The following is a 21,209-nucleotide window of genomic DNA, read 5'->3' as shown; positions in this document are numbered from 1 at the left end:
ACCCACATTAGAACTCAGGGAGGGAATATGTTTGCCACACACATACTGGCAAAGGACATGAGAGTTTACACAAACACACATAGTGTGTGTAAGTCTGTTGCACCTCCAACAATGCTCCTATTGTTGTAAGTGTGCAGATTGAGAGGTGATGACTGACAAGTTTAGTGAGGTTTAGTTTTAGTTTTTAAAACTGAAGTGAGGACATTCCACCACACTACTCATCGCTGGTGATTCTGCTGCCTAGGTCTCTCTCTCATTATTTTTCACGTTTTGGTTGTAAGGGCATCTTGGATTAAAATAAGACGATATTATTTTAATGGTGTAACACTGATCATATCACCCTTCAAAACAGTTAATTTCCCCTAGGTGGAGCACTAACCTTCACTGTGCTGTTCTGTTATCCCGATTTCGAATAGTTATTAGGCGGTATCTTCATAAACTAGTAAGACAGCAACCCACATAAGATTGCTAAAAAAAGATAATTATAGCTAGCAGCTATCAAAGCTATTCCAAAAATCATTGGTTACGGTAACAATCATAACTTGCGGTAGAGGTACTGAGCATAGCTGGCACATGCTAATGGTCGAAGTTACAATGCAGTTAGCTAGGTCATATTTATGGAATAAGTTATTTACTAAATGTATTGTTGATCCCCTCAATGAATGTAGATATAAATACAACTGTCCGGCGCTTATTTGTGAAATGCTAGTAAACAATCCCCGAAATATTATGTTAAATTCCTACTAGTACCAAAGAGATTCGAATATTTTTGCTAGTACGCCCGATGGCTGAACCGGATGTTAAATGTGGTTTGACAGCTCCATGTACCGGAAGAAGACGTGGCAGTCACTAGCGTTACATCTCTTCCTGTTTGCTTGTGTTGTCGAATGATCAGTAGCCAGCAAGTCACTTATTTGAATCGGCTCCGAAACCGAGCTAGCTCTCCCCTGGTCGCAGTCATCAGCGGGGATAGTAGCCCGTCGGGACGTAGGAGAAGGTAGCGAGCTTGCAGTAGCTGGACGATGTACATAGAGAGGACATTAATGTTGTTTTGGGGAGTCCTGGAGCTGTATGGCAACATCGCAGCAGCAAGAGGGGGCTCCTCTCATTTTACCGATGAAATCCCCTTCAAGATCAATTGGCCCGGAGCCGAGTTTACACTGGTATGTAGTTCGCTCTCTCTCTCTATCTCTCTCTCCGTGTGTGTGTGTGTGTGTGTGTGTGTGGACATGTAACGTTATGCGCGAATGCATGTCCGTGCGGGTCAGTTTTATGTTTGTACTCACGTAGCATATGTTGATGGGTATACTTTGTTATGTATATTACTATGGGTATATCCATTAGCTGTGAGACAGCGCGCTCCTACTTCCTCCTTCCCTGAAGAGTATAGCTTTACGTGAGAGCTTATAGACACGTTTCCAATTGAATTTCCCTAGCCAACAGGAGCCCTGTACAAAGAGGACGACTTTGTCATAATGACAACCACAGACAAGGAGAAGTACAAGTGTTTGCTGCCTTCACTGTCAAACGGAGATGAGGTGAGTGTGTGTCTGTTATTGTAGGAAATATGTGAAGCTATGTGATCGGGATCACACTGGCCTCTTCTGCTGGATGCATGGAACTTCATAAGTATCTGTGAGAATGGGGACCGCACAAAACGTTAGAGAAACAAGTCCGATTTGTAGCAAAAGTGATTGCTGATATTAACCCTTATCAGACATATAAGGTTGCTGATTCCAGTTGTACCGCCTAAATGCAGAACCCCTGTCACCACTCCCTAGCTTACAGCTGTTACGGTCATATGTGCACCTCCCTAACCTCCCCTTTCTCAGGATGAAGAGAGGGAATACGCAGGGCCGAGTCCGGCATCTCTACTGGAGCCTCTGTTCAAACAGAGCAGCTGCTCATATCGGGTGAGGAAAAGTTTCACAATGAATTGCTGTTTCACTTGCAGGGCATTCAGCTGTTTTTTGCTTCCGTCTTGGGGGTTGGGGGTAGGCATAAACAGATTGATAATATCTTCATCTGAGGACTGCTTCAGTAAACCTGAAATGGTCTACGAAGGAAGGAAGTGTGAAAGAATCCAAATCCAAGCTGAGGGAGAACAAAGGGACTAAGCAGACAGCTGTGAGGGCATCACATGACTACCTAAGAAACCTTTGTGGGAGGGAGGGGTTTCGGATGTCATACCCAAATTTAAGAGACTTGCTAGCCAATCCTTTTCTGTGTTGTTGTTGGTATCTCTGGATCTGCAACCGTCTAGGGTAAGAAAAGGCACTCCAGTGGCCAGGCTAGTGAACCCCTCTGCATTCTTGTGTTTCAGATTGAGTCGTACTGGACATACGAGGTGTGCCACGGCAAGCACGTAAGACAGTACCACGAGGAGAAGGAGACAGGACAGGTGAGTGGGAGTCCTGTAGGGCCCAGATACTGAAATCACGGTCCATGAGGACCGAGAACTACTGGTTTTGCACCCTCCCATTACTTGGGAATCAGGTCTGATGAGAGTCAGACCCACTAATTGTTCAGTTAACGGATTTGAGAATCCATGCTGTTGAGTAATCGTCATTGGCAAATATAGTGAAGGTCCACTTTGCGGTCAAAATTGCTGTGTATGATAGTTATGCACTGTAGTGTCTGGAGCTTCTCAAAGCTTTCCTATTTACAGTAAGCAAAAACAATATGAGGGTCACACTTTTTCCATCTTAATTCAAAAGCAATATGGTGAAATGCCAAAGCACCTAGTAGACAGCTGTTTAGTCACACTGTCCTCTTGTCATAGGTATAGGTATCTAAGGTATTTTATTACTAATTTATTTTTGTAATTTTTGTGTTGATATCCTCTAAAGGGTTAATAAAGTAAAAAATGTAGGATTTGATTGCTAAATATTCCCTGCCACAAATAGATCTCCCCTGGGCATTTCAGAGCATTTTGTTTCAGGAAAAAGGGGACATTTGAAGTGGAGTGCTCCTTTATGGGTGAATGAATGGCTTTACTTTTAATGCTTGTTTGTTTGTTTGTTTGTTTTGCCTTTCTGTAATTAACCTGCTTCTGTTCGCTGCAGAAAATCAATGTCCAGGAGTACTACCTTGGAAATATGATGAAGAAGAGTGAGAACTCCGTGGGAGGTGAGCAGCTCAGCTATAAAAAGATTTGTCTGTACAGCTTCTAGGTCTATTTTGACCATGCCCCATTTGTGAAGTGCATCAGCTCATGGATACTGTAACGTTTCTACGCGTAGTGTGCCATGCTGTCCGTAATGCACACCTTTAGTTTTTGTGCACGTTCAGTATCTCCCCTACACAGACTTATCTGTAGCACACCACCACAATATCAGGACAACCACCACAAAATAGAAAGTCGGTCAGTAATGGGATTTATTTATGCGAGACATTCGGAGATGCAGATTCATCACAGATGAACGAAATCTGTGAAATCAACAAGGCAAGGAAAGGTAACATTTTCTCCATCTCCAATGATAAAGAAAAAGTTTATCCCACCCGCTTTTCCACAAACGCAATTCACATTGTCTCGTCAACAGAGTTTTATGCTAATGTTACCTCAGCTGCTTCTCTAAGCTATGTTAAATACATCATGTCGCCACAGATGACCAAGGGGAAACACTGACATTTGTATTGAAAATGCATCGTTGTGGATGCTGATGACATTTTACTTCATGCCTGTGCTTCTGTCACACAGGAGCTAACTCTGAAAACTCTGAAAAAACGGAAGGAGCTGACACTGATAAAATGGAGAGTGAGAAGGAGGTTGGTAAACAGACGGAACCGGATTTCATTAATACACAAAGCGAAAAAGACTGCTTGCGGTCATTTTAAGACGTCCTCATTCCCCTTTGTCACTCTTTCACACTCTCTCCCCCTCTCTCTGGTTACCTGCTTGCCTGCAGGTGCTCACGAAAAACGTGGAGGGGCAGCTGACGCCGTACTACCCTGTGGATATGGGGAACGGGACGCCGTGTGTGCTGAAACAGAACCAGCCTCGGTCCACCTCGGTCCTGTACGTCTGTCACCCCGAAGCCAAGCACGAGATCCTGTCCATCGCCGAGGTCACCACCTGCGAGTACGAGGTGGTGGTGCTGACCCCTCTGCTCTGCGGACACCCCAAATACAGGTAAACCTCTTTACACACAGGTGTGATTGTGTGCCAAAATAAAAGTAAGTTCTTTTGATAAATGTGTGATTAAGAGCCATAATAGAGGTATACCTCTTTGCATACAGTTGTGATCATGTGCCTAAGTACAGGTGCACCTCGTTACATACAGGTGTGATTGTGTGCCCATGTACAGGTATACCTCTTTACATGCAGGTGTGATAATGTAACCACATACAGGTATACCTCTTTACATACAGGTGTAACAGTGATTTATGCTCTCTCTGCAGGTTCAAGTCATCCCCAGTGAATGCCATTTTTTGCCAGGCCATGGCTGGCTCTCCCCTGCGGCCACAGCGCCTTTCCCAACTGGATAAGGAGCAGGAGGAGCTCCTCAAACCTCCCTTCAGCGCTGCTCCAGACAAGGAGGTGAGAGAAGGAGGTTCCCTTACGAAGCGTGACTTAGAATTCATAATATCCTACAAAACCCAGCAGAATAACAGAATAGTGTTACAAAAACTGCAAGCAACAACCAATGTTCTGTTATTTGCAGGTAATTTTTTTCAATTTCATAGTTTTATGAATTTATATTTTATTGTAATCTGAATTGGAAGCATTTACATTGTGTGTGTGTGTAAATATACTGTTCCTTATCACTGTTAATTTATATTCACTGATATATAATCCTTTGGCAGTATCATTGATATTTGATTGATAGTACTAATATTTTTTCAGCAAAGCACGCCAAGTCAAACGGGGAGTGAGGAAGGGCACAAAGGGTTAAAATAACAGGAGAAAAGGGAAGTTCAGTAGCTGCACAGACAGCTGAAAATTTGTGCACTGGGAATCACCCCTGACCTTTGACTTTTCTCATCTAACCTCAGGAGGAGACATCCCCAGCAAAAGAGGAGCTCTTCTCCTCCACCCACAAGCCTCTTGCAGTGGGTGGTCAGGCTCAGATCGCCGTGGGAACTACCCACATCTCCCGCCTGACCGATGAGCAGCTGATCAAGGAGTTCCTCAGTGGCTCATACTGTCTGCACGGGGTCAGTCCAGCTAAACGATGGCCGATTTCACTGCCTGTTTGTGCCTTGCTCAGACGTTGTGAAGCAGTCCACATGTGCATTAACCGTCTATCTCATCTTGTTCGATTTAAAATGAATTTTTCTGTGAAGCATTGGTGGGGGTAGCTTGTTGGGGGGTGGTGACCGTTCACCATTGCTGTTGAAAGTCCAATTATGACTGCTTGGCTGAGTAAGCTAACCTCGACATGTCCTTTTCTAGGGAGTCGGATGGTGGAAGTATGAGTTCTGTTACGGAAAACATGTCTATCAGTATCATGAGGTATGGACTCTTTTCTCACAACCAGTCACTTCTTCACTTTATGTATTATCTGTAGAATATCTGCAGAGGTACAGTATTCTTCAGAGTGCAGTATTTTTTGGAGTCTTAAAATATGTATCCAGCTAACCTAGCTGCTGTGGACATGTGCATTGCACAGGATCCTTGACTTGTTTGTGTTCTCTCAGGATAAGGAGCACGGGAAGAGTATTGTAGTGGTCGGCAACTGGAATGAAGAGGAACATCTGGAGTGGGCTCAGAAGAATGTGGCTCGCTCCTATCAGCTGAGAGAAGATGGAGCACAGAAGGTCAAGTATGTCATCTCTCTATCTCCCATTTCTCATTTTCCCTCCATCTTTCCACCCTTTCATCCTTTCCGGTTCTCCTGCGCCTTATTTACCGGGCATCTCAGGTCACATGGGAGAATGCAGTCAGAGCAATATCATCTGTGATAAAGACATGACCAAATCCAGGTTTACAGGGATGGTTCACTTTGGAGTTTTAAAAATATATATCATTTCAGTTAAATTCATATTGTATTAAAGGGACCTAAAGCATCCAGCTGTCTGACCACTGACCCTTATCAATTTTCCCCCAGGGTGGTTTCCCACTTCTATGGCCATGGGGACACATGTGACCTGACGGGGAAGCCTCGACAAGTCATTGTGAAGCTGAAGTGAGTGACGCGAATCCAACAGCTTGTTAAAATTCTGGGATCGCAATTGTGGTTGGAGCAAAAAGCAGCACACACAGGGGGGCCCCAGGACTGGACTTGAGAACCACTGCGATAGCCAATCAGATTCTCACCTCTATCTCTTTCTGTTTCTCAGGTGCAAGGAATCAGAGTCTCCTCACGCAGTGACCGTGTACATGCTGGAGCCTCAGACCTGCCAGTACATTCTGGGGGTGAGGGACAGACCGACAGGCGCACACAGACACACGCACGCACGCACGCACACACACAAGACCAGATTGTCAACTTTGTCTTTTAACTTGCACTTTCAAATAAATGCAAGTGGTTTGTTCTGCAGTTTGAGGAGTTGATTTGGGTGAACGTTGAGCTCACAAATTGAGAGGGGGAGAACCAGAGTAACTTTCATTAAGCTGTGGACAAATGTTGACAGAGCTGAGGCCCAGGACCCCTGCAGACGCTCGCAGTGGGAAGGCTTTGTACTGACCTTGCTTTGGCCACACCTCCAGATTCTGGGGCTTCACATACCTGTGTGTTTGCTAATCAGGTGGAGTCACCGGTTATCTGCAAGATCCTGGACACCGCAGACGAGAACGGGTTCCTCTCCATCCCCAGCTAACCGGAGACGAGGGAGAGGAGGAGCAGGAAGAGGAAGGAGAAGAGAAGAGCGGATTGGTGGGGAAAGGGAACGCGGCCTTTCTATAGCGCAGCCTCACAGAGGGAAAGAAGAGGAGAGAACGAACCTGTACTTCCTTCTCAGGTCTGAACCTCGACCCGAGATCTCTCTCCAGCCCTGCCCCTCCTCCGTCTGCAAACGCTGTAAATATTAAACTCAGAGTTCACTGGCAAAAAAAAAACTGCTTTTAATGTTGACAGTAGACAAATAGGAAAAAGCGTCTGATTGGACGACCTGTTGATTTGCCTAACCCTGGAGGAGGCATCGCTCTGCAAAGTCCCGCAAAGGCGTTTCCGGCATCTGCGGCTCTGTAACTCTGAACTGAAGTCATGTGACTGAAGAGACTCGTCTAGACAGACAGATCCGTGTTCATCGCTTATTGGGTCATTTTTGTACTTTTTATTTAAATTTCCATTGGTTGATTTTCTGTGATCTGGGTACACACTTAGCTGGTCCTGGGCATTTGGACTTTCGCCATTTGGACAGTTTGAGGAAGCGGATGTAAAGTTATCGCAATAAATAAACTATAATTAAAATGACTGAAGCTTTGATCATGTGACACGTCACCCGATCTGCACAGCAAATTAAAATCTTTGGATATTAAAGAGAGATGCCGATAGATCATAGTGTTTGGAATACCCATGATCCCAAAAGACACCATGGGTATTAAAATATCGTTTTCCAAAATTTCAAAAACTTTCAGAACCCAGGAACCACTTAAACCTGAAGAGATCACTTAATGTCTGGCAACATATTACCTTACTTACTACGTTTTAATAAGCGGCAGGCCATATGCTGAAATGTCGAAATATGCCATATAGACTGCATGTCAAGTTGACTGCGTGTGTGGTACCTGTGAGATTTAACCATACACTGTGGTTTAAACTGGGAATTTTGTGACAAGCAGACCACATTATCTGCAATGATTGCAATGCAATGATTGCTGGCCTGCATTCAGTAGTCAAGCTCCAATTTCATTTATGAATCCTCACCACAGTATGATCTTCCACCTGACAATCCTCAAGTCTTAACAGTGGTCAGATAAGCTCACTGTAGTTAACCAGTCTATTGTCTATTATATTTTGCTCACCTTGGTAGTGAATCACTATGCTTTGGTCTACTCTGTCTAATGGAGTCCCACTCTGGCTCACTAGGGGGCGGTGCTTGCCATTAAATAGGCTACACTGAATGTTTTCCAACATGTCTGTGGATTAACTGGCTGCACAACTGTTTATCACCAGTAAGACAATATAGAGATGCAGTAAATGTGAACCAGGTGTGCTTGATGAAGCAAAAAGTATTAAATCTCCCACAGCTCTATCAGATAAAATGGAGATTAGTACTTCCCAGGACAGTACATAATTTGTGTAAAATGTTTGACCGAAATTGGAAATAAGATAATACAGCCTACTAGCTATGTAGTAATCTATTTATTGCTATTAATCTCAATAGCTGTATTGGTTTTCATCATGTGAACATCAGTTTATTAAAAAAAAAATACCAGCCTGCATAATATCAGAGTCGAGCCAAACTATTATATGGTTTGTCAGTTTACATTTGAAATGTTTGCCATATTTTCCTGAAACGTGTAAATAAAATTATAATTACAATTTAATGAGAAATGCTCATCAATATTATTATTATTATTGTTAATAATAATAATAATAATAATAATAACAATAATAATAACAATAACACATTTCCTCCCTTGTTGTTTGGTGAGGTCTTACAGACCTCTCTCTACTAACTGACTGGTTGCATTATTAGTCTTATATTTCTGTGGTGATTAGTCCTAATTACTTCCCATTCATTCTAAAATTAAATATTTTGATTGTTTAATGGACACAAGAAAGATATTGAGGAGGTGCATTTACAATACATTTAATATGTTAATAGAAAATGTGTGACTTTCACAAGTACAATATCTTGAGGATGAAAAAGACAGAATTGCAAAATTACAATATGAAAAATGTTATATCAATGTAAAAATATAATTCTGGCCTTCTGTAATGTAATGTGTTGAATGACGCTTTGAGACATATTTTCTTTTTTTTTTTGTGAAATTGATCCAGCTCTCAGGAAATCTCCTTCCATGTATAGCTTTCCTTTTTTAACACAACAAGCAAAAAATAAAATAAAATAAAAAATCTCTTCATAGAATACTTTCACCTACTTAAAAAAACCTCTTCCTCTTTCTAATCTTTCTGTGCCTAAAGGTTAGCTTAACAAAAAGGAAACACTGGCTTGTACCAATCCACAAAAATCCCATCCCAATCCAACAGCACCCTTCCCATGGGCCCACTGCATGCCCGCCCTGGCAGGGCAGTCAGACGGAGGGCATGGGGATTTGGTGGGTGGCGACACTCTCAAAGTCCTCCAGAGCCTCTTGGTGGGTGTGGTAGTGCATTGCCACATAGGACTTGGCGAAGCCGAAGGTGGAGTTGGTGGGCAGCAGGCTGTTGGGCGAGCTGGGCCCCTCGGAGGGACTGCTGTTGTAAATGCTGTAGTAGGGCTCGATGCGGGTGTTGATGGGCGTGGAGCTGCTCGGGGGGCGGGGCCGGCGGTTGGCAGTGGGCGGGGGGCTGAGGACGCTGTCGCGGGAGTGGCTGGGCCCACACGCCTGGTCCACCAGCCTCCTCTGGGGGCGGGGCGAGAGCACGCAGGCCGAGTTGGTCTCGTGGTGGGAGGACTTGTTGCGGTTGACCTCCAGGCTGCCCTTGCCCACCACGCGCAGGCGGGTCTTGCGCTTGCAGCAGGGCGACCCCAGCGTGGCGCACTGCAGGCACCAGAGCATGCGACGCCGCAGCCCCGCGCTGTTCCGCGAGTACACGAACGGGTTGATGCCCGATTTGAGGAAGATGAGGGTGAAGCCGCACAGCTCGAACTGGTAGAGGAGGAACCCGCTGTCCGGAGACAGGACGTCCTGGGCTAGAGAGACGGCCATGGGCAGGCAGCAGAGCAGTACCGAGAACACGATCACCACGCACGTCACCACCGCCTTGGAGTCCTTGGCTGTGGACAGGTTGACAGAGGAGATGATCTGACAGCAGGCGGCTCCACCCCCCTGGCCACTCCCGCCAGCCCCGGCCCCAGCCTGGCTCCCCCTCTTGGTGTAGGTGTGCGTCTGCACGTGCTGGAGCTTGTTGTAGGTCTGGTTGCGGTAGAGGGCGGGGACGGGGACGGTGCGCTGCACGCCCTCGAAGCCGGCGGTGATGAGGGGCGGCGGGCGGGTGGCGTCCACGGTGATGACCGGGCACCTCCTCACCTGGGCGTTCTTCCTGAGCGCCTGAGCGATCATCACGTAGGAGACGGACACCACGGCGACGCACAGGGCAAAGTCCGCCAGGTACAGGTAGAGCACGGCCTTGCCCTCCACCGCCACCAGGCCGGCGTGCGGCAGGCAGGGCCGGGACCTCCAGGGGTAGGTGCGCAGGGTGAAGAGGGCGGCCAGGGTGAAGCTGGTGGTCCAGAGGAGTGCAGTCAGAGCCAGGGTGCAGGGGAAGGAGGCGGTGCGGTCGGGCTGCCGTCCCAGGACCATGCGGAGCCGGTGCAGGGCGATGACCGCCACCGTCTTCAGGGACATGAGTATGAACCCCGAACTGGTCAGGTGGAAGGTGAAGCAGAAGGCCTTGGACACGCCCATGCCCCCGCCCCCGACCCCACCCGTGCCCCCGGCGTCCAGGAACAGCACCATTGTAAACATGGGTGTGGTCACGCAGCAGATGAACAGGTCGCAGAAGGACAGGTTGAGGATCATGAAGTCGAAATTGGTGCGGAACTTGCGGAACGCCGGGTCAAAGAAAGAGAGGAACACCACGAGGTTGCCGTAGGAGCCCAGGCAGAAGATGAGGATGAGGAGGAGCGAGCAGGAGGCCAGGGTGGCGGTGTGGACGAGGGCCCAGCGTGGGGGCGACTGAGACCCCAAGGTGCCATTGTAGGAATTCTGCCGCACAACGTCCAGCAGCTCTGCAGGTGATGCGGTTGTATTCATTGTACACAATGGGTCTCTGTGCGCTTTACAACATCACTCCATTTCCCATGATTCCCTTTTGCTTGAATTACCCATAATCGGACAGGTATGGTGCTCCCTTTTTAGCATGCCATAGTTGGGTTGAAACAAAATTTCCTGGAATATAGAGAAAAGAATTAAATTAAGGAGTATATTTTACTTCTTGATAAGTACGCTCACAGACAAATACACCGTAAGAATTTACAAGGTGCCCCATTACAGGGGGTACTCATTTAGTTAATTCCATGCTGGAATCCGGTCTGCATAACATCAGACATACAAGTTAACTGTAAACTGATATAATTTCCCCACCAAAGTACATAGTCAAGTCATGATAAGCCCTTAAAAAGTATTCTGCTAGGCAACACATTTATGTATTAATCAACATTTTTACACCATGTTTTTGGTTTGATAAGAGTTGAAGAAATTAAATGGACTCATTTCCATGGACGAAGTGTCAATTTGGGAAGGTCTGTGGTGAAGTACACAGAGATGACAGGGCCGGGGAGTCAGAAACATCTGGGCTGACCTGAGCTGTCTTTAGATTCGGTCTGTGAAATACACAATGTAATCTTTTCCCTCAGCACATTTGGGAATGGCAACGGTTGTAGGGCTTACAACAGCCTAAATATGAATGAATATGAACAAGAATACACACACAAACACAATTGATTTGAGATGACGGGTACACATTTTTATATTCTACTACTGGGAAAGAGCAAAGCCATTTTTATCAGCGGGTGATGGCGGTTTATTCAGTTGGAATATTTTTGGCCAAAAAATAACCCCCACCCCGCTTCTTAATGCCAAAGGATTAAAAAACCAAATAGATTTTGTTACAACACAAATATGAAATTGCAACAAATATGTAAATACATCGCTGCGAAAATGCTTAACAGTGACTGACGTTAATCATTTAATAAAAGCATAAAATATGGTTTCTAAATTTTGAGCGATGATACCCAGGCCAATTTCATGCAAAAAAATATAATGTAAAATACATCCATATAAACATATTTGAAAAAGCTAAGCCCTGTTATGTAACAAAATTAAGATAAATAATTACGAGCAATATGACATGTCAGAATATACTTGCCGTCAACATCCCCGTTGGAACGTTTAAGTAGTCCATTAAAAAACGTCGGAGATCATTTCTTTCATTTCTCAGCGTCGATGATATTTTCTGTTTTTCAAGTCCCTCGTCTTTCCTGCGGTACACGGTAACCTATGCGGAGCATCGAGTGAAGTCACACAGTCTACGTCTGCGCGCACCGTCCACCTCCGAGTCCGGAATCTGACAGCTGCTTGTGGAGAAGCGTGAGCGCGCGTTTGTGAAAAGATGGAGAGACGGAGAAATCAGAAGTGGGGGTGGGGTGGACGTAGGCCAAGAGCCATAATACTCAAGAAAACGGTTTAAAACACTGGGTAATATTGTGCCCGAGTCAAAAAGGCAGCAATAACACTGACAGATGCAATCAATAATTGATACAAAAGCATTGTTGTGGCTGCACAAGCAAGCACATAACCCCATCTTCCTACCTATACCGATCTTCGATCTTATTTTCATTAGATGGAAACAAACGGAAAGATCTTGACACCGCTACATAGCTTTTCCTTATCTATTTACATCTATCACAACTTTTAAATCAGATTTTCCTTCTCGATCTCCCCTCCCTCTTTATCTCTGAAATTAGCAGGGCTCGAGATTGTCAATTCAAGTCCTTCCTGCCATTGGTCAACTCATCTCAGCCAACAGTCTAGGCAGTATAATGCAGAAAGAACGCACTCCCCGTTGCCATGGAAACACAGGAACAATCGAGCGAGTGGGGATCATCTAGCTCCTTGTGTGCGCGCGCGGATTAAACGGAGCAAGACTCATGTCTTGGTGTGGAGATGGACATATATGCATGTTTAATCGTCCAAACGTTGCTGGATTAAACCAAAAGAGTAACATTCATGACTATTGCACCCTCAAGTGAAGGAATAGCAATGATATTAATTGTAGGACTGTGATATAGGTTTATGTGGTAAACTGATACAGGTTACACGGTTAACATAGACGTATATGGCACACTGCAACTTGTAGAAGACATACCTAAATAAAAATGGTCAGAACTAATTCTAAACATAGGCTATCGCCATCCACAATACACTGCTAATGCTAACAAGCTCACCACCTGCAACATACATGACGATACTGAACCAAAGTAGAACAGCCCTGTCAAAAGTACAGCCATCAGGAGATTAGTATTCCAATGAGGCTAATAGTGTGGCAGTAGTCCATTAATGTGGGGTGACTGGGGAAGTGAATGGGTGCAGGTGCAGGGAAGTGGCTGGGAGATGTTGGGACTCCCGATTGGCCTGGAGAGATTGGGATTCAGGTCAGGAGTTCAGAGCCCAGCCAGTGTGGCTGAACAGCAGGTTACCATAGGAACGGGAGAGCAGGGGACTGTGCGTCTCTAACTCTCTCCAATTCCCTCCCCCCGGCTGTGCTGCAGCATAACAGACTAAACCGCCCCTCGTGAATCCAAATGTCACCACACTGCCCACTGAACTGGACCTGGTGACAATTCATACGACCCTGAAATTCCTACCCCAATTATTGTTATTTTTTTAAAAAGGAGCTATAATCCTCTTTCTCTTCATAAAAAAGGACACGGAACCCTGTGAATTTTCCACTGACCACCAACCTTTTCCACCCGACAGACTCAACTTTCATCAGACACTCGCACGCACTCACAAATGCACGCACATTCACAAATATGAATCAAAAGCTTCGTTACAAACAACCCATTTATTGGCCTTTTAAATATAAGCAAACGGTACATCTAAAAAATCACTGCTGTTTTGGCACTACACTATACAGTGGTTTTGTAGAGTATTACACTCAGTGAGGTACTAAACTGAACAGCTCTCATTCAGACCACTTTCAAATTCTTCAAAAAAAACGTAAGGAGTCACTAAAAGAGATGCCAGTCCCTCTCTCACTAGATAAAAAAATAGATTGATAATAACGAGTAATCGTAATAAGACCGCAGTTAAACTCTGAAAATGTGGGAGGGTCTTAGATGGGGGACGATGGGCATGAGGGATGGGGGTCCTCAGTCATATCCAGGTCCCCATGGGAACACTGCGGACCCATTTGCTCTTCTGCGTCGAGATCAAAAACACAAGTGTGCGCCCGCTCCCCAGCACACGCACTCACCCAGGCCAGCACAAGCGCGCACGCCAACTTCCGGTCACTAACGGGTGCGTCACCCGACCACCTGCAAAATCTGAACCCGCGACACCTCTCGGGGATTAAAAGCACTTCAAGAAAATAAATACATGTGTGAGTTTATGGCGTACATGCACGCATAAACTTGAAAACGTGTGCATGTGCGCTGCGTGTTCCAGTCTGTGTGTGCTCGAGGTTTTAAAAAAACAAAAAAAACAAAAAAAAAAAAATACAACAACAAAAAAAAACACCCGTTACAATCAGTTTCACCCCGTAAAACACTTCTTATCCCAGTGACAGGGAGCAGTGACATCGGCTGCACTTCCTGTATTGGGCCTAGGGGTCAAAGTTAAAATAGATTATCATGGGGGTGGGTGTTGGGGGGGGTGGAATCCGCAGGCATCATCCCCAAGCACTCAGCACACACTCACACAAGCAAAAACTGTACAGTAATATTACAGACTGCAGGCCACTTCCACCTGCTTTGATATGCCTTAAATATTAAGTATATTAAAAATGTAAATGAATGCTAAATACATAAATACACAAGTTTTTCTTTTCATTCCGAGATAGTTATGTCCCCCCCCATTCCCTCCCCCCCCCTTGTCCTTTTCCTTCCGGCGGGGGCAGGTCTCGGACGGACGGGTCACGCACGTCGCACATGCAGGTGCATGCGTCCATCTTGAGTTTGCTCGATCTGACAGGACCCCGAGTGCAGGAGGGCAGAGAGCCGAGGAATCGTCCTGCCTCAGCTGTGACCCAAAGAAAAAAAAAAAAAAAAAAAACTCAGTTAGGGGGTGTGCACCTCAGGAAGTGGGAGGTGTCACAGTTAGCCTTTGTTGCTAGCTCAACGACGTGGGCTGTCTGAGCAGGTGCAGCTGACAGTCGAGCAGTGCGACTGACAGAAGTGAGAATGGGAGAGGGTGTGGGAGGTGCTACCTGCTCTACGCGTAGTAGCAGGGAGAGACCAGCAGGTCCGTCAGCACCAGCAGCTGGTCGTCAGTGAACTGCTGCTTGTGCTCTTGCCAGTTATCATGGTGGGTCCGCCGGAAGTTGGACAGGGTCTTCTTCACCGTCATCTGAGAGAGGAAGGAAGGAAGGAGAGAGAGAGAGGAGAGGTGGAGAAGATTCAGGCACCATTGTAATGAAGAAGTAGTAATGCAGGTGATAACCACATGCACTGCCAAACCCTCTCTTCTAATCTGTCCAGGTAGATACATTCATTAAACCCACTAACTGCTTATGAGCACAAGGATATTGAGCCACAAAAAAGATATCCTAAAGGCTGTATATCTGCAGAGTTGAGTACTTCTACAGGCAGTGTATGCGGTGTTGAGTACCACAACAAGCTGGGTGTTTAGTGTTCAGTACCTCTATGGGACGTGTGTGGTGTTGGGTACCTCTATGGACAGTGTATGTGGTGGTGGATACCTCTATGGGCAGTGTGCAGTATGTGGTGTTGGGTACATCTATGGGCAGTGTATGTGGTGTTGGGTACCTCTATGGGCTGGGTGTCGTTGAGGTGGGCGCTCAGGTCCATAAGCAGCTGAGGCATCCAGGTGGGCACGTCGTAGGGGCTGGAGAGGATGCAGGCGCTGAGGCCCAGAACTCCCGCATGACGGCGAACCAGGTCTGCACACACAGGGGCACGGGGGTTACACACCCACACCACACAGCCTTTCACGCACAGCTTTACATACAACTGCATCTCCTACAGAAGCAAGGCTACTAAAACAGTGCCCCAAAATTGATTTGAACCTGCAACCCCCGTTTTTTAACCATGCAGTGCATCGTACCTGCTGACGGGATAGTGTCCACCACAGAGCCCAGCTCTCTCTTCCTCCTCTTGGGGAGCCGCGTCTTACACAGCGTCTCAAAGTGCGCCTGCATGGGGCTGTCCATGGACAGGAAGTTACACTGCAGGAAGCCGCTGAGCGTGGTGGCGGCCATCTCCCGCACCTGAAGAAGAAGCAAGCCCGTTCATGACTTTATCTGATAGTGGCAACGATCTTTATGATGGAGAGGATGGCAGCAGTGGAGGTGGTAATAATATACCCATTTCAATAATATACTGCAGTCTCTGTTGTTTTAGGCTATACGTGACTGATGTCTCTGGCAATATGTACGTGTACAGACTAGACATCATGCGTGCAAAGCTTTGTGAATCTAACTGAGCTGGAGAGAGGGAGAGAAAGAGAGACAGATATGGTGGAGATAGCAACAGAGGGAGAAAGAAGAGAAGAGAGATGGGGAGAATGACAAAAAGGAGGTCTAATACAGGGATACTCAAATCTGGCCCTCAAGGCCACTAGTACTTCTGGTTTTCTTTTCTACCTGATAGGTGATTGATTCTGCCACTGATTGGCCAGAGGTTTAACTCATGTGCTGTCCCAGGTTTAGCTCAGTTCTGATTAGAGGGAAAGAATGAAAACCAGCAGCATGACTGGCCTGCAGGGCCAGATTTGAGCAACCCTAGTCTAATATAAGTGGTAAAATGGCAGCATCCTCTAATAAGATGGGATCCTCTGCTGAAAACCAGGCTGCCCCCACCCCCTCACCTGCCTCGCCCTGTATCAGCAGACCTGTGTGCGCATGCATCATTGATGAGATGTGACCCGCCAGCTCTTTGAAACAGGGCTGCTAAGGGCAGATTATCCTCTCTCTGCACTGGGGGAGTGATTCAAATAAAACCATGAACCACGCTGGATTCATACACGATCAGACGCTCTCTAATACAGAGGTGGATTCATACGTGGTCAGACAGTCCCTAATAGGTGGATTCATATGCGGTCATACGTTCTCTAATGTAGAGAGGTGGATTCACACGGTCAGACGCTCTCTAATGTAGACAGAGGTTGATTCACACGGTCAGACGCGCTCTAATGTAGACAGAGGTTGATTCACACGGTCAGACGCGCTCTAATGTAGACAGAGGTTGATTCACACGGTCAGACGCTCTCTAATGTAGACAGAGGTTGATTCACACGGTCAGACGCGCTCTAGAACAGAGGTTGATTCACACGTCGAGCGCTCTAATGTAGACAGAGGTTGATTCACACGGTCAGACGCTCTCTAATGTAGACAAAGTTGGATTCACACGGTCAGACGCTCTCTAATGTAGACAGAGGTTGATTCACATGGTCAGACGCTCTCTAATACAGAGTTGGATTCATACGTGGTCAGACAGTCCCCAATAGGCGGATTCAGACACGGTCAGACGCTCTCTAATGTAGACAAAGTTGAATTCACACGGTCAGACGCTCTCTAATGTAGACAGAGGTTGATTCACAGTCAGACGCTCAAATGATAACTGCAAAAAATATGAAAGCCCAAAACCAAAATGGAGTATTGGCACCAGTCACCTCCAAAAAAAAGTTTCCTTCCTCTTCTTCCCTATCAGACACACACACACACACACACAAACATAAGAATAGAAACAAGCACACACACACACACACACACACGCATAAACATATTAACACACACACAAACAAACAGGCACAAAATGACCTCCGTAAAAGTGGTAGGACAGTGAGGTGGTAGCAGTTGGGGGTGTACAGATTAAATGTCACTGGCTGATGTATTGACTGACCGGCTGCAGTTGATCTGTGCCCGTGGGGGTGCACTGTAGCAGCTGAGGAAATCTGCAGCATCTCTGTCCTACAGTAAGTAAATAGCCTAAAGACTGCCTCAATCCCCCACCTGTCCTCTTCCCCACTCCCCCCGCCAACTTCAACATTGGTCTCCCCGTTACCAAGGCAACAGAATACTCTTGCAGCCTGGGGTTTCCATGGAAACAGAGCCATCAGCAAGAGGATAGCGAGGAAGAGAGGGGGGTGGTGGTGCTGAATCACCAAGAAGAGAACCATAGAACACAGAGGCCGTGTTCATGCACACAAACACACAACCATAGACATGCTTGCAGACAGCTACAGTTTCCTCCCAAGTTCTCCTGTTACAGGTATACACATAACCGCATAGTCCTCACACATGCATTTACAGACATGGATCCCTCTTTCAGACCATTCTCCATCAGCTCTGCGACACATTTTTGCTTTAAGGGTAGACACTCTCTCCTCTTTAGCACACACACCTGCAGTTCTTATTACACACACACTTCCACGTCTCTCACACACCTTCAGCTTTTACCATATAAATGTCTGCGTCCCACACATACTCACACACGCTCGCACGCACAACCTGTAAGAAATATGTACACTGTGTACTGTCTGCGAGTGTGTACATGTGTGCATGCATACTGTTTGCAAATGTGTATGTGTGTGTGCATGTGTACTGTGTGCATGCACTGTAATGTATGCTTGTGCGTGTGCATGCGCACGTGTACTGTGTGCGAGTATGTATGCGTGTGTACGGTGGTTTTGTGTACTGTGTCTGCGCATGTGCGTGGTTGCGTGTGCATATGTGGTTGTGTGTACTGTGCGCGTGTGTGTATGTGTGTGTGAGTGTGTGTGTGTGTGGTTATGTGTACTGCAGGCGTGTACCTCTAGCTGCTCGTCCTCCAGCAGTCTGATGACGAGCGCTCGGACCTGGCCGACGGCCTGCTCGCTGCTCAGGAAGGTGAAGAGGTTGTAGAAGACCATGATCTGCAGGTAGGTGAGCACCGTGTAGCGCGCGTGCCAGGAGCTGCTGCCCGCGATCTGCAGGGGGCACAGCCGGGCTCAGTCACTCAACCCATCTACACACCAGCCCGAGCTCCATTCTTCTGACTGGCCGAGCCTTTAAATCCACCAATCAAACACTGCTTCACTTCTGTCCCCCGCCACCCCCTCCCCATTTCAGTCGGGCTGTGATTGGTCAGCTCTTTTCCCTCAACACCATGCACGTTGGCTTGCTTGCACGTGTGCGCCTGGGCCTTGCCTGCGTGTTTCTGTCCCCCGGGCCCCTCAGACTCACCTCCTGCAGGGTGCTGAGGACCTGAGGGATCTGCTCAGGGTACAGCAGGCCCTGGGACATGAGCGACAGGCAGGTCTTAGCGTCTCTCTTCAGCTCGTCGTAGCTGTCGTCGTTCTCCACCGGGGCGATCTGCAGTCGGGGAGGGGTTAAGGAGGGAGTCAGAGGCCAGGGGAGACGGGAGATGGACCGCTCCCCCTGTCACTGTGACCTGGGTGTGACGGACAGACGGGCGTGGCACAGAGACTGACCTTGAAGAGCAGAGGCAGAAGCTGCAGCTGCTCCGGGACTGCGGTGGAGAAAGAGCGCCCCGCACTGGCCATCAGCCACTTCAGCACTGAAACACAGGAGTTACACACAAACATTAGACACACAGGAGTTACACACAAACATTAAACACACACACACACACGTTACAAACACATTACACACTGGCCATCAGCCACTTCAGCACTGAAACATAGGAGTTACACACAGGAGTTACACAAATATTACAGACACATTACACACTGGCCATCAGCCACTTCAGCACTGAAACATAGGAGTTACACACAGGAGTTACACAAACATTACACACACATTACACACTGGCCGTCAGCCACTTCAGAACTGCAAAAAACAAACGGGTTACTCAGACTGAAAACACCCATATTCCCCCCTCCCTCACCGGTCTTGAGCAGTTTGATGGCCTGCGTCCTCTCGTCCTGCTCGCCCACGCCGTTGTCCTCCACCACGTGGTTCTGGATCTCCTCGTCCCCCTCCGTCAGGGGCTTGAGCTGGGTCACGACCCGCTTGGTGAAGTCGGAGATGCGCGGAGACGTGGTTGGCCGCGTGTAGGGCAGGCTGACGTCGATCATGAAGATGTAGGTCAGCACGCTGAGGGGCGGGGCGGGGCAGGGGGGTGGAGACAGAGGGAGGGGAGGAGACAGTCAGCCTGGCCCGTGACGTTGAATAGGGGGCGTTTCGGCGGGGGCTCCAGCGGTACAGCGGCGCGTTAGCCTCACCTGCCGATGCGCTCACGCACGTTCTTGTACACCTGCGTGAGCTTGGGCTCCAGGTACTGCAGCAGCCTGTGGAGGAGCTCCGGAACCCTCCACTCCTGCTGGGCCAGCCCTCCCTGCAGAACGTACAGACGACTAGGAGAGAGAGAGAGAGAGACACGTCTGAATCTCCAGCTCCTAACCCTAACAGCACACTGGCCCTGAGTTTACACACTAAGGCCTCTCTTCATGCAGAAAGGATAGTCTCAGTACTCTAAGAGGGCAGGACTGCAGGTTTAGGGGTAACCGTGTGAATGGGCTCACCAGGCGTCCACAAACGAGCCGCCCTCTCCATTGACCGGGGACTCCATGAGCATCTCAAAGAGCCAGTGCAGCTTCCGAGGGTCTCTGCTCTCCTGGGAGACCAGAGCAAGGGAGAGGAACAGGGTCAGACTGACACAGACAGCACCGGTGACACACACACACACACACACACACTCTCACTAACACACACACACACACACTACCAAAACAACACAACAAGACAAGCACAAAACACATACACGACAATCAGACACAACCACAACACACACACTCTCACTAACACACACACACAGGGGGGGCTGCTGCTTCAGAAGGGAACAGAGACAGACAGAGGGACAGATGGACAGAGAGACACATTACAGGGACAGATGGACAGAGACACAGACGCAGAGACAGAGGGACAGACGGACAGAGGCTGAGGACAGGCACATACGCATGCCGTGGCGATGCAGGTGCCCCAGTCGGCGTAGGTTTCCACGGTGATGTTGGACAGCGCCGTGCGGATCAGAGGACAGAGCAGCTTCCAGAGATTCTCCACCTGTGTGGGGTTACACAGGAAGGTCAGGAGTTAATGTGTGTGAGTGTGTGTGTGTGTGTGTGTGTGTGAGTATATGTGTGAGTGTGTGTGTGTGTGTGTGAGTGAGTGTGTGTGTGAGTATATGTGTGAGTGTGTGTGCGTGTGTATATGTGTGAGTGTGTGTGTATATGTGTGAGTGTGTGTGTGTGTGTGTGTGTATGTGTATATGTGTGAGTGTGTGCGTGTGCGTGTGAGTATATGTGTGAGTGTGTGCGTGTGTGTGTGTGTATATGTGTGAGTGGGTGCCCCGTCGGCGTGGTTACGGTGAGTGTGGTGTGTGCGTGTGAGGAAGGAGCAGTGTATATTCTACTGTGCGGTGTGTTTGGAGGTGGATGTTATGTGTGAGTGTGTGCGTGTGCGTGTGCGTGTGTG

At 47.5% G+C, this 21,209-nt stretch overlaps 3 protein-coding genes across 5 annotated transcripts in view; 1 reads left to right on the top strand and 2 right to left on the bottom strand.

Annotated features, from left to right (window-relative positions):
- Positions 1–857: 857 nt before the first annotated feature.
- On the top strand, positions 858–8,968 carry erlec1 (endoplasmic reticulum lectin 1). The gene is made up of 14 exons (XM_064317820.1): positions 858–1,163; positions 1,437–1,538; positions 1,833–1,913; positions 2,324–2,401; positions 3,066–3,129; positions 3,701–3,768; positions 3,909–4,132; positions 4,402–4,540; positions 4,996–5,157; positions 5,396–5,455; positions 5,641–5,765; positions 6,051–6,128; positions 6,283–6,358; positions 6,691–8,968. Exons 1-14 carry the CDS (start codon positions 1,023–1,025, stop codon positions 6,760–6,762), a joined length of 1,470 nt encoding a protein of 489 aa, XP_064173890.1. The 5' UTR covers positions 858–1,022; the 3' UTR covers positions 6,763–8,968.
- Positions 8,685–13,481, bottom strand: gpr75 (G protein-coupled receptor 75). Its single transcript, XM_064317819.1, has 2 exons — positions 11,925–13,481; positions 8,685–10,945 (listed from the first exon to the last, which is right to left on the bottom strand). Exon 2 carries the CDS (start codon positions 10,808–10,810, stop codon positions 9,146–9,148), a length of 1,665 nt encoding a protein of 554 aa, XP_064173889.1. The 5' UTR covers positions 10,811–10,945; positions 11,925–13,481; the 3' UTR covers positions 8,685–9,145.
- A 126-nt stretch (positions 13,482–13,607) lies between these two features.
- psme4a (proteasome activator subunit 4a) overlaps positions 13,608–21,209 on the bottom strand; it is a 37,470-nt gene continuing 29,868 nt past the window's right edge. For 2 of the 3 annotated variants that reach the window (XM_064317816.1, XM_064317817.1), the window contains 11 exons: positions 20,694–20,798; positions 20,261–20,352; positions 19,961–20,092; positions 19,624–19,832; positions 19,208–19,293; positions 18,960–19,088; positions 18,548–18,703; positions 15,842–16,004; positions 15,544–15,677; positions 14,985–15,124; positions 13,608–14,797 (listed from right to left, as the gene is read on the bottom strand). In XM_064317816.1, coding sequence (XP_064173886.1) covers positions 14,990–15,124; positions 15,544–15,677; positions 15,842–16,004; positions 18,548–18,703; positions 18,960–19,088; positions 19,208–19,293; positions 19,624–19,832; positions 19,961–20,092; positions 20,261–20,352; positions 20,694–20,798 — 1,341 coding nt within the window. In that variant the 3' untranslated portion in view covers positions 13,608–14,797; positions 14,985–14,989. Of the gene's footprint in view, positions 14,798–14,984; positions 15,125–15,543; positions 15,678–15,841; positions 16,005–18,547; positions 18,704–18,959; positions 19,089–19,207; positions 19,294–19,443; positions 19,488–19,623; positions 19,833–19,960; positions 20,093–20,260; positions 20,353–20,693; positions 20,799–21,209 lie in introns of those variants that run through there. The other variant, XM_064317818.1, reaches the window with a different exon arrangement.

This window comes from Anguilla rostrata, chromosome 18 (genome assembly GCF_018555375.3).
Source record: "Anguilla rostrata isolate EN2019 chromosome 18, ASM1855537v3, whole genome shotgun sequence".
Taxonomy (NCBI): domain Eukaryota; kingdom Metazoa; phylum Chordata; class Actinopteri; order Anguilliformes; family Anguillidae; genus Anguilla; species Anguilla rostrata.
The sequence above is the reverse complement of the archived record's forward strand: the minus strand, read 5'-3'. Positions and strand labels throughout refer to the sequence as shown.